At 36.1% G+C, this 13503-nt stretch overlaps 1 protein-coding gene across 1 annotated transcript; it reads left to right on the top strand.

The window, feature by feature from the left end:
* Positions 1–5696: 5696 nt before the first annotated feature.
* Positions 5697–10311, top strand: LOC149162742 (uncharacterized). The gene is made up of 5 exons (XM_089437361.1): positions 5697–8044; positions 8541–8633; positions 8746–8921; positions 9022–9433; positions 9710–10311. Exons 1-5 carry the CDS (start codon positions 7223–7225, stop codon positions 9941–9943), a joined length of 1737 nt encoding a protein of 578 aa, XP_089293487.1. The 5' UTR covers positions 5697–7222; the 3' UTR covers positions 9944–10311.
* Positions 10312–13503: the final 3192 nt, after the last annotated feature.

Here is a 13503-nt window from a genome sequence, read left to right as displayed (position 1 = left end):
CAATTTGGTAGGGCAAATTAAAAAAAAATCATAAAAATAAGTTGGATACTTATTTGGAACATTTGTAGCTTTTGTATTTGCTTGAAGAATTGCTTAAAACAACCACTTTTGCTTGTAGGGTTTTTCATGAGAAAATAAAGCAACATTATTCATTTTTTCTCTTTTAATTAAAGATAATGCTTATACATGCCTTGTGCATTACTATTTTACCAAACATTACTAAATAGAGAATACATCTACATCACTTGTAAATGTAGTTCATTTTTTTTTCTCTTTTATTAAATATAATGCTTATCTATCATTAATTTACCAAACACTGCTAAATATAGAATACACCTACATCACTTGTAAATATATCCAAACCAAGAAATGTGTTGTTTTAGTACGAAGGTTTAACATATAGTGGCCCCCTTATACTTATTTCTCCAATTTATATTGAATGTCTCACTCTACTATTATAAAATATATGTAATTTTGAGATAGGTTGATATACACACAGTTCTAATTATGTAAAAGTATAAAGAATTATTGTTTTTTTTTCTTATTTTGGAAATTATGATATCAAAATATATAAAGTAGATTTTTTAAACGTATTTAAACTATGATACTTCATCTTTAATTTTATTTTTAATGGAAGAGAGGTCAAATATTACATTATATCTAACGGTTAAGTTAAAGAGACCTATTCACTATTATGGATGATTGAAAAGCATTCAAAATTACATTAAAATTTAATAGATAAAGAAAAGGGAATGGATGATGAAGTTAAGGGAGAACTATTTTAAACATTAACAAATTACAAGGATAAAATAAAAATGGGTAACAATTAAGTTTGGAGTCTTAATATACATTAGACATGTCTTTTCACTACTTAATCTACAATAAAAAGTAAATTGAATTATGAAATATAATAAAATATGAGAGAAAAGATCTCATTCTAAACTATGTATGCTATGTCAATCTTTTGCATGACTTTTAACTATGTCTAATTTTTTCATCTTACTTTCCTATTTATAAAGACTAATTCATAAATTCAATATTATCATTATTATAATTAAAAAAAAATACTTAATATGACTTTGAAAAAAATATACAAATTTTTTTTAAATAACAATGACATTAAAAATGTTCAATAAATTTGTGATTACAACTATTTTTTAAAATATCTATTATATGCTCTAATACTATTTCAAAATACAAATATTTTTATGAAATATTTTTTTTTATAAATTTAGATATTAATCTAAAATATACCATATAAAAAAACTTTAATATTTAACTTCTCCCACTCAAACCAAACCAATTAAATTTCTTTAGTGATTAATCCCACTCAAACCAAACCAATTAAATTTCTTTAGTGATTAATTAAATTACTCTAAAAGTAAAAAAAAAAAAAAAAATCCAAAAAATAACACTAGAAATTCCAAAATAGTATATATTTATTTAAACTATCTTGTTAATGGTTTTTGCATCCACGCAAAGTAATATCTAGAGCTATTTATTTATCATATTCTACATGATATAAGTGATGGCCAACAAGCTATGGTTTGTAAATCCTTTGTTCGTAGGGAAGATTAGGTGTGACAAATATGTTTTTCCTTCTCTAGCATGGCATGGATATTTGGTATCCTCATGCTAAATTACAAGAATCTCCTAAAAGAATCTCCCAACTATTTAATGGTGTGTACATTTTCTTTTTAATTAATATAATTTTATTATATATATATGTATATATATAATTAATTGATTTTAATTTATAATTTTTTTGGTTTCTTTAGTAAATATTTTTGTTAGATACATGATTGATTATTGTTAGAAAAGTAATTTATTGGGTTATGTAAATTTGGGTTATTCAATTGAGAAGAAGGTGAAAACCTCAAAGTGAATGCCAATAGTCATAGAAGTCCAACATACTTCTTGGAATATGAAACTAAAAGCCACACTAATTGTATTAGTGTGTATCATATGAATAAGAAAAGAATATCACACCTATTCTTTTCATTTTGGTTTTGATGTTTAGAGTAATTTGCTATACACCAACACAACCACATTAATAAATGTGGTTGATATACGCCATAGGCATCAACTTACACCATATAATATTCCATAATTAAATTTATTCCATAATATTCTATAATTAAATATATTTTCGTAAATTTTAATTTGCCCCCTTGATAAAAAAGACCAATTCCCTTTTTGTACTCATTCTTTTTCATGACTTCCGCAAGTCTTTGCAATAACGTGACTTTCCTACCCTCCTCGTATACAATACGACTATTTATCGAAGTATATCTTTTTTTAGGATGATACCAAAGACTTAGGTTTTTTGTTCTTTATTTTTTAATGATTTATGAGACAGTCGAAAGTGAACTCAATTCGAATTTTAAAGTCAATTTAAACAAATTACACAACACCTAAACCAATTTAACAGATTTATTGTTGAATTTATTGAGCTATTTGTCTTGAACATTGTCTTTCCCAGCTTAGAACAAATTTATTCAAATTCTGTAACTTGATATTTTTTCATTAAAATCTATGGAACTTTGTTGCTTAGTTTACAATGATGAGAAGGTAGCAAAGTTACTCCATCTGCACTACTATCTATGCACGACTTAAGAATTCTATCCACATTATAGAGTGTGCTTACAATGTTCATTGTTAGACCTTCACATTGTAATTTTAGTTAAATTCATAACTGTGCTAAAGAATGGAATGGTTTAGATATAAAACAAAGTACTGATATTTATATCTTAATTTTAAAGAGAGTACTGACATTTATATGTTAATTTAAATAACATATAAAAATACAATTAAAAATAGTACTGATATAAAGCACAATATGAAGCTTCACCGCATAGCTTTAGGGGTTGTCACAAACAATGTCGCTGATAATAGTTAGACAAATTGACTCAACGATTACGACTACACGACGACTCTTGGGGACCAACCCAACCCAATCCAATCCATCGTGGATAAATAAATGATTTTTAAATTACATCTCTAATTCGTTGATTTGAAACTGAAAACTCTTTCAAATACTTTTCATATCATTCATTGGATGATGTATTAGATGAAAAATATTCTCTTGAAATCAAATCTTGTCCACTCATTTATTTAAAAATCAAAATTCCCCAAGTCCAATTCCAATATAGACCACGCCTACGACGTAATATATTATATTACAAAATTTAATGTGTTCTAGCAGAGACTTAAACAAAAATGTAATTACACACAGAAAAATAAATAATACCATTGTGACTACAATCAAAATAACATTATTGATAAAACATTGAATGTTATAGCAACAATCTCTAAGAAGATGTATGAAACTAAAAGTGTTCTCTCTTTCTATTAAATTCACAAAATGAAAAATCATTTTATTATTATATGACAAAAAATATGATTAGGTATTAATATCAAGAACCTTATAATACGAGAAGCCTAAGAATGTGAAAAACTATGTGACAAGTTATCTACAAGTGTTTACATAACATTATCAATGACCAACAACCAATACATACCTAAGTCAAATTTTCGATTGTACTATGTGACAAGTTATCTATAAGTGTTTACATAAAATGATCAATGACCAACAACCAATACGCACCAAAGCAATCAATTTTCAAATATAATTTAAAATATTTTTTTTATGTCACTTGCAAGATTGAACTTGGGTGGGGAGGATTCCATTCCTTCATCCCAAGGAACCAAAATAACCCTTCACAACAAACCAAATATAAATAGTTATTGAAAAACTAGAAATTAATATTTTTCAATTTCAATTTTAAGTTTTTTGGTAAGTTCGGCAACAGTGAGGGTACATCATGCTCATGTCCAAGAATAACACCCTAAAAAGACAGAGAATTAAACCAATAGATTAACATCTAGGAGTACCTTAACAAGGCACTCGATCACCATCTATCCAAAATCCATAATAAATTTTCAATTTTAAATTTTAAATTATAAAATTAATAAAATCTTATTAAAAAATAAATTTTATATATTTAATTAATTTTGATAATTCTTTAATAAATAATGTCCATGCCAACACCATGGTAACATTTCTATCCACATTTCTATTTCATATATCTTTATTCCATCTCACCTAAGTCTTAATGAGAGGATGTGGAGTTCACAATGCATGAGATTTGGGCAACCATCAATGGATTTCCTACTTTTTTTGGGGGACCATGGGCTTGTAAAATGCTGAATATTCTATCCCAACCACACTCTTGACACTATGTGATAAAGCAGGGTTGTTAGTAGTAGGGTACACGTTGGTGTGAAACAAACTAACAGAGGCATAAGGGCTGTTGGTGAGTCGAGGGAAATGAGGATGGCGTGGTAATGCTAACACATGTGGAAGATTTGGGCGTGGATGTCTCCATCAGGGAGATCAGTACAGAGGCTGATTTGATTCTCTTGTTAAGAACTAGGATCGAGATAGATGCTGGTATGTAGAACCAAGATAACTGTCAGTCTGTTTTTGTATTTGATTCAGTACATAGTGGGGGAGGAAGCTGAAGAAGATGGCTATTTTGGTGGGAGATTCATCTAATTTCCAAAAATGTCAAATTTTGGGGTATTTGAATTAGTACATAGTGGAGGAGGGGCAGGAAGTTGGCTATTTTGGTGGGAGATTAAACCTATCTGCCAAGTTTTGGGTGAAGGGAGGGGCAGTTTAGTTTAGCTCTGGTGGATTCTATCAACTGTCAATCGTGAAGAGTAATTAGAGGTGGACTGCCCAAATCTTCTTGCCATCTCCATGCAAATCTCAAGTACTCACAGCACAGTAAGTACAGCACAATAATTAATGTGGGCAGAGCTGTCGTTCTGTGTGGAATGGTAGAGTTGGTGTCAGGCTTAAAAGTTTTTATTCTCTTTGTTATGGTATGATATGATTGGGATTATCCATTGAGGAGGGCTAAATTCTAATCACCATAGTAAATTTAAAGGTGAGAAACTGGCTCACTGAAATGAGTGAAGCGTGTTTAAGGGGTTAAGGGAGTAAGTGGGTTTAGTACACACAAGGCACATGATTGTTGGAAAGAAAGAAAATGCCTGAACCCCATTATGGGTAGATCAGAAACTTCACACATATGATGTAACCGCCACAGAAAGAAAGAGACAGACTGGTGTTTTTGGTGTGTGGGGTAGGACTTGTTTCAGTATGAGGCAGTCAATGTGAAAGAGATGGGCCTGCTGAATCCCTCCTGTAAATATATTATTATTATTTTTGAGGCAGGTTGGTTGGTTGGTTGAGAATCCAATTTGGTCCGTTGCATTAATGAGGGAGAGAGATAGAGATGAATATATTAAGAGGTGGAGTGAATCTAGGTGTGTAACCTGCTTGGAATCTAGAGGGTGGGTTTGGGAGTATAGATAATTAGTATCACCTTGTTTTTCTCTCATGTGTTGGGGATTGAAATTCGGATGGTTAAATGGGTAGAGGGGATATAGACAGAGAGATTATGGGGATGTGCATCATAGGGGGAAACAAACAAATAAAGCAAATAATACCAATCCAACAGGGTATCCAGGGCTAGAGCGCTCTGCCTAAAGCTGCTTTTGGGAGGTGTTGCAGAGCTAGATGCTAGTGTCTATTTAGAGGGGTATGTGTGCATGGAATTGGTGTTATGTGCAGATTTAGATTTGTGAGTGGGGCAGGGTGTGAACGGGGATTAATGAGAGGGCATGGGCATGGGCATGGCAGAGGGGAGCTTTAACGGAAGTGGGTCATGCAGATGAGCAAGGGATGGGATATGCTGTAGCTTGGTGTTAAGGGGAAAGGAAGGTAGGGGTCCACAGGAAAAAAGCCTTCTAGTTTGATTGCTGCTGCTGATTATGTATGACGGTCTGGTCTGGTTCAGTTGGGCCCTCCCTCCACACTCACAACATGGGGTTTGTGGATAGATTGATCCAGATTCTGTTGGTTTTTGCAACAAGTCACACGTGTGAGGAGAGGATAGGAATGGGAGGATCTCGTAAGAATTGTGATAGGGGTTCTATGAATCCGATGCTGCCCTCACTTTGTTACCACGCGGTGCTCTCAAAACAGGGCATGGTGTTTGTTTTATGACGATGGATACCTAGATAGATAGATAGATAGATGGATGATCCTAGAGCTTCTTTCTTTTGAAAAGCAAACAGCCCCCTCTGCTCAACCCCCCAGAGAATAGGCCTAGGCAGCAGCTGCTGGTGTTGGTGTTGGTGTTGGCGTTGGTGCTGGTGGATCCCAACGCGGTGAAAAGCAAGAGAAGGATCCCAATTAAGCGGAACTTGGACAAGATTCCTGGTTTCCATGCAGAGATTTGGTGGCGTTTCTCTTCACCATCATCATCTATAAGTAGCGCAATGTTGACTTGCATTAGTTCTCTCCTCCTCCATGTCTCTCCCCAATTCAAATGTTTGTTGATTGCTGCTGGGGGTGCTATGGTTACATAGATATATATGTACGCCCCTCTGCCTTTCTTAGTTCTGATGACTTGGAGTTCTGCATATCCTCTACCCTGCTGTCTCCGTGGGTTTTTGGATACATTTCTGCGCTTCATAGTTCTATTCATTTGAAGCTCAGGTTAATCTCCTATCAAACATCAATTAAGGGTGTACAGGTCACAGCTAACTGTTTCTCCTAGTTCCGTTCCTTTGCATTCTGTTAAACAAAGGAAAAGTGGGCATAGATGGGCCTGCTCTTCCTAGTTATGTTCCTTTAGAGCTCTGTGTATACCCTACTATCAACAAACATCTGTGTGTCTCTGCCTTTGGAGCTCTGCTTATGTGTTTCTATCAAGAAACATATGTGGGTATCTGCCTGTGGAGCTCTGTGTATATTCTCCGATGAACAAACATTTGTGGGTATATCCCTATCTTCCTGTGGAGCTCTGGGTATATCATCCCATCAACAGCCATCTGTTGTTATATGCTTATCTGCCTGTTTCGCCCTCCTAGTTCTGTATTTTGGAGTTCTTTATTTTGCGTAATGTATCATCTCCTAGTTTTATTATTTTGAAGTTGGAGGGTATGTCTCTTCTTTTTATTTCTGTCTATCTGCACTCCTGTGTGTGTTCCTGACAGCAATTGTAGTCAAAACATAGGAATCCCTCCACCCAATAATTGTTTGGATGTGTTTTCCCTGACACTCATTCCCACGTTCTGCATATGCTTTCATCTCACAAGCTCTGGTGAGAACCTAACAGACCTCAGCTGGTCTGTTAGATTTTAGATGGCAATGCTGCTGCTGAGAGCAGGCGGTCTATCTAACACTCAGAAAGTACCCCTGTCATCGTTGACATATACAACAAAGGAAGGCAGCAGCATGATACAACAGGACGAGAACCAGCAGCAGCAGCAGCACCAGCGGAGCTCTAGATCCAGCAGAAAGTCCAAGAATGGCCAAAAGAAGATCCCTCAGCGCGGTTTAGGTGTTGCTCAGCTGGAAAAGCTCCGCATGGAAGAACAGCAGAGGCAGGAGGCAGCCTGTCTGGCATCTCTACAACGAGCCCATGCCCTTCCTCCACTCACAAGTGCCCTACATTCTCAGGGCACCTCCCTTGTTTTCTCTCCTAACTATGCCTCACAAATAAAGGGCAGGACACTTCAACAGCACCCAACATTCATGCCCCCAAGAAACACCTGCAAAATGCCAGACTCCATCATTTCTATGGCAAATCTCCATTCCATTAATCTCAAGCAGCAGATTCCAATGGTGGGACTGAACAGCAGCAGCAGCAGTCCTCAACATCAGTCGCCCAGAGAAGAGAACAGGGCCCTATCCAGGAATTCATCTCTTGGTAGGAGCAGTGAACATGTTGAGTCCTGTATAATCGATGCCGGTGTGGCCAACCCCGGCATCATGGCACCTGGCTTATGGCCTGTCCATAATGGGAACAGAGAGGATTTGAATCATTCCCTGAATCAGGAATTGGAAATGAGAAAGATGGATTTATTTGGAATAAGGTCTCAGAACACATCCAGTCCTTTGAGTGATTTGAGATTCTTCGACCCATTGCTACGATATCCAGCCCCAGCAAGGAAGTTGCCAGTGGTGGGTTCACTCTTTATTTATTTTAGGGGTGTTATATTCTTTGGTTTACCCTTTCGTAAGCTATGCTTATGCTTTACTGTGATTGAGATTTAGAGTTTATTTTTATACGATGCTAGGAGATTGGCTATGTTTTCCTTCTCTTTATAAGCTTAGATTTACAGGTTACTGTTGTCCCGCAGTGACATGGGTTATGCATTCCTATAATTATAGTAGTGCAGGTCCACTTATATTGACCATTCATGATCTGATAATCAAATTTCAATTTCAATTATATTCCCATTTTTCTGGTTCGTTTCATCTGTTTTTGTTGTTTGACACAATGCCTTCTGTATATGTGGATGGCAGTCTAGAAGAGAAATTCTGCTCTTTTTGATGCTATAGGGGTTATAGAACTTAATTTATAAAATTGTGTCTTCAGAGGAGGCAGGAATCATGGTTGGATGCAATTTTCGTATTGAGATTTACGAGTCGGAAACATGATTTTGTGTATATACAGGTGAGCATATCATCATCTGGCGCTACTATGCAATTGGAGCCCCCTTCAAACCAAAGCTATTCTAACACTCCTCCCTGGACCGAGGAAGACAGGGTAGGAAAACTTTGGCCCCATTTAGAATCTCAGTATTCATTTTCATATATTCATTTATTTTTTCTGCAGTGATTAGGATGGGTTCTCAATTTGTGATGGATTAGTGAACTAGATTGCTGGCGTAAAACGTCCCTGGCCTTTCTCTGAAGAAAATCCCGGTAGCCCAATTCAATCAAAGGTTGCATGTCTGAATGTTGGGACTGGGATACATGCGAAAACTGAGGACATAGCGGATCCTAGTCCAAATAGATTGGAGATTGCGATACAGGAGCCTGCTGGTGTTTTCAGGTACCTTGTTATGCCTCTTGCTTTAATTTCTAGCGCAAAAGTTTGAATTAAAATTATGTGCAAGCCCTCCTTGCTGATATAAGATTGTTGTATTTGCTAGAAATTCTCTGGGAGTCTCTCTTGAACCTATCAAGAAAAAGACATGGCAAGCAAATTCTGAATTGGCATCTCCCAGTAGTAGACATCCCTCTGAACTAAGTTTCTCTTATGACAGTGGAAGTACTAAGGTCTGCTGTGGAGCAGGTCAGGCTGCCCTGAAAGACAGTAGCTCAAGTTCGACCTCTTTGCAGCCTGGTTTTGCATTGAATTGGAAAGGTTCATTTGGGAATGATATATCAACCCAAGAAATTGAAACTCCTGGTGTCACCTTCTTGACACTGGGGTTGTCATGTTCACCTAACGAGGCCTCTCATGGGAATGGAAGATGTAGCAAACCTGAACAATATTCTGCCACTCCTGAAAGTAGTGATGAATGCCAATTGCCAAACAAATCATCAACCCATGCCCAGCAGGTAATCCATCTGTTTTTCATGTGTACATTTGCAATGAGAGAGGTATTAGTTCAAAGTGAGACTGCCCATCCGGTGTTGTGCTTAACCTGTGACATTGAAATTCATTAAATTCCAGTCATTATTTATGCTGTTTTCTTTTTCATTGCAAGGAAAATGACATTTTTGGGGTATTGGAAATTATGCTCGTCATCAATGGCTAAGCAGTTTAAAGCCTTTTCCTCTTTTATGTTTTTCCCATCAAAAGGAAACTAATTGTGTTCTTTTCCTTTTATTCAGGAAATCACCGGGGGCTTGAGTACCAAATCAAATTTTCTGTTCAAGGGATTGCTTCAGCATAGCTCAATTAATTCCACAGAAACTGCGAAGCAGGAAGAGGGATCTCAGCCTTTCTATAAGTTTCTATATGAATCAAACAACAAGGGCACTGCAGACGCCATTTGCCAGGACAACCAAATTGCTACTAGAGTGCCTTCGGAATATGTTGATTTGGATTTAAGGTTATCTCTGTGATTGATTATGTCTTCTAGGTTTGACATAAAATTACTTCCAACCAAGCTGGTAAAAAATCTGTGGGCCTTATAACTAATTGGTCAGTTTTTAAGTAGAGTTAAATCCCAACTCCTGAACATGTGAACCTATTCATTAATTCAAGGGGAGGGCTTCTTGTTGTGTTATTCTAATACAGTTGAATGCAGAGTCTAGTGTGGATTTCACATCTGCAGCAAGTGTCAAACCGGTTTTGTACTTCACTTGACAGTGTTGATGTTTTCTGCTACACCATCTGTGGAGCCATAATTTTAAACGGTTTCTATCTGATATTTCAGAACATTTATAATGGAGGATGAAATCAATATGCGCTTTTCTATTTGTTATGTTAATCATGTTAAATAGGCCTTTTCTATTTGCTTGTCACCATGGTAGCACACTCCCTTTATGAAAAGAAAAACCTACTTTTTAAAAGCATCTAACATATTCCTAAAACACCCTAGCTATGTTATCATCCATGGAAGATAGATATCCCAGAGATCATGAGTTCATTCTTCAATCCGTAGGATATTTGCAAAGGGAGCCCAACTTCTTAATGGCCCAGAGTCAAGTTCCTAGTCTTCCTTGTCAAGCTCACTCAACGCCTTTATTGGATTTTTGGTCCAGGTGCCTCGAAAATATCAGCCTCGTTGCTATAGTTTCTTCTTCTTAGCCCTCGGGATTCTTGAAAATGCTGGGAAACTTATGCTTGATTATGTCACATCCGTTTGGACATTTTCAAACTCGAGACTCTCTCCAGCCATAAAAAATGAGATCACCCTTCTGACTGCATCCCTCTTCTAGCATTTAATGGGTTGGTTTCTAACCATTTAAGCTTGTTTGTCATTTTTATCAATAAGATGGGTTACAACTTGCAAGTTTTTGAAATTGTTTTTATTGCAACTGTCTTGAACAAATTGATCAAATTGCTAGATGATATATGTTTTATCTCTTCTACTTTGACAATACACTTTATGATATTAGTATCCTTCTCTCTGTAAATATTTTTGCATCTTTTTAATTGTAACACTGGTTGGAGACGCTGGTAAACACAGTGATTGCCTGCAAATGTATTTCCGTTTTCAATTTCAACAATGTTATTCAAACTTTCTTAGCTGTGTTAGTTCATATCATTATTATGCATAGAATTTTAATTCGAAAAGAGCTAGTTATATTTTGCTTTCCAGGGTGACTTGATTTTCTTCTCTTAAAATTCATCCTCCAGAAAACTCTCATACCCTGAGATATCCAAGGGTAGATTGCAGCTAGTTTGTGATTAGCAGATCACATACATTGATTTTAGTGAGATTGCAAATTATCCACTTGTATAACAATTCTGAAACAGATATGCTTTACTGGGCACTATTTACACAAAAAGCTTTGTTAATATGGAAACTAGATTTGACATGCAAAACCCATGTTGACGTGATAGTATTCTCCCAACATCTTTAATGTAGCATGATATACTCTTTATCAAAATATAGCTTTTGAATAAGATAATGCTACTTATTTTAATGAAGTACTAGATTGGTCTTTCTGGGATCCAATCCCAAATATATGTGATAGGTTTCCTCTTTACAAGAGAAGTTGCAAGCTTGACTCAACCAAAGTCCATCATAAGCCATTGCAGATTTTATTTATTTATTTTAATTCTCTTTTTTCAACGTTAATAATTCCAAATGTTGTTCAAACACAGCTAGTCTTGATTCATTTATCGGAAACATCATACCTTGTAACAGTAGGGAATACCTATAATCTTAAAATGCAATAATAACATAACAAGATACGAATTCTGATCCTTTTCACAAGGCTGAAGGCCCAAGTGAATGGGTCATAACATTTTGCCCAAAACAAAGGAAGGTCAAGGTTGTTAGATTTTGTCAAATATAATCTCTTTATTTTATGATTGGAAGAAGATTTAAGCAAGAGTGCAAACCTGTTTCTTTAACTTTGAGATTCATAATATTTACTACTATAAATCTAAATTAGAAATTTGTCTTTGTCTAGCTTTGATAACTACAAGTGAAAACATTTCACCATCAACTTCAATGAGGGAAATTTACCAATCATTTCCACTTTGGTGTTTGAACAAATATTATGATTTTTGATGACAGACATTAGAAACTAAAATATTGTTGTAAGGGAATAATTTTCTGATAGCCTATTTGGCACAAAATCTCAAATTGAATTGAAAATAATTAATGCACATTGCAAGGGATCCTATGAGCAAATGTAAACATTTTGATTTCAATAAGAGGTGATGGAACTTGGAGTAAGAAATAACATAATTGGTGGCCTTGTGAAACATAATTGGTCATTAACAAATTAACCATATAGAATTGTGAAATAATTGGATCACCATATAGAACGTTGGCATTGATGTCAACAAGCTCTTGGTGTTGCTGGTCATATGCATGTGTAAGGGGTGTGTAAGGGGTGTTGTGTGATGGATGATTGGTATGATGGTCTTGTTAGTTGGCATTGATGTCAACATACCTATGACTAGACCTAGCGGACTGATGTTGTGCCTGCTGACTTGGAGATGGATCCACATGTGTATTGGTTTGAGGTTGTGGCATGTTGTGTTGGTTGGAGATATTGCTGCAGGAAATTGGAGAGTTGCTCATGTTGTAGCTTGGTGATGTTGCTGCTGTAGGTGGTTGGAGTGTTGTTCTAGGTGCTACATATGTCTCTACATGTCTTGGAAACATTGCATTTGTTGCTACATTTGTGAGATATGGTTGCTTGTGTTGGAGGTGCTTCTACCAGTATTGGAGACAGTTATATGTCTTGATGCTGTTGTTGCAGGAATTGGGGATGTTGCTACAGGTGATGGAGATGTTGTTGCAAGTATTGGAGGTGTTAGAGATGTTATGTTTGCTACTTGAAAAGCTGGAGGTGTTGGTCTTGGTGTTGAGATTGGCAGAATAGGTCTTGCATGTTCTTGACTTGTTCTTGGCCTATTTCATCAGTTGCAGACATGTTGTAGAGGCTTGGAGGAGTGTTCAGGTGCTGGAGAAGATAATGGAATAGATGCCAGAGGTTTGGAGTTGAGAGGCTGATGTTTCTACTGAGCTTAAGCCCCAGTCGCATGCACATAGGCCTATGGGATTGATTTTAGGCTCCAGTCACTTGCGGGGAAGGCTCAAGGAAGCGTTATAGTCCTAGTCGAGTTCATATAGTGTCAAGGGTGTGGCTTAGGGTTTTGTCGAGAATTGCTCCACATTCCTTTCGTTGTTGAGCTAATTTTTGGCTTGTGGCGACCTCCTTGATCATAATTTTTCTGTTTATGATTAGAAAAGTTTGTGGGACCTCTAGAAGTTGATGAAGTTGAAAAGATCAAAAGGCAAGTGGAGTTAGTGGCTTGATAGAGTTAATGAGCTGAATTCAAATCAAATCAAGCATATGGACATGATTGTTGAGCTCAGAACTTCGGAGTAATTATTGAATTGAGCACTTGAGTTCATCTACATATTGGAGAAAGCTCTTGGTGAGTATGGTTGATTGTCTAGTTGCTGTGTGGAGTGAGAGCTTGGAGAAAAGCC

This window comes from Pinus tabuliformis, chromosome 5_2, assembly GCF_031772625.1.
Source record: "Pinus tabuliformis cultivar Carrire ecotype Pingquan chromosome 5_2, CPIR1, whole genome shotgun sequence".
In the NCBI taxonomy this organism is placed as follows: Eukaryota; Viridiplantae; Streptophyta; class Pinopsida; order Pinales; family Pinaceae; genus Pinus; species Pinus tabuliformis.
The sequence above is the reverse complement of the archived record's forward strand: the minus strand, read 5'-3'. Positions and strand labels throughout refer to the sequence as shown.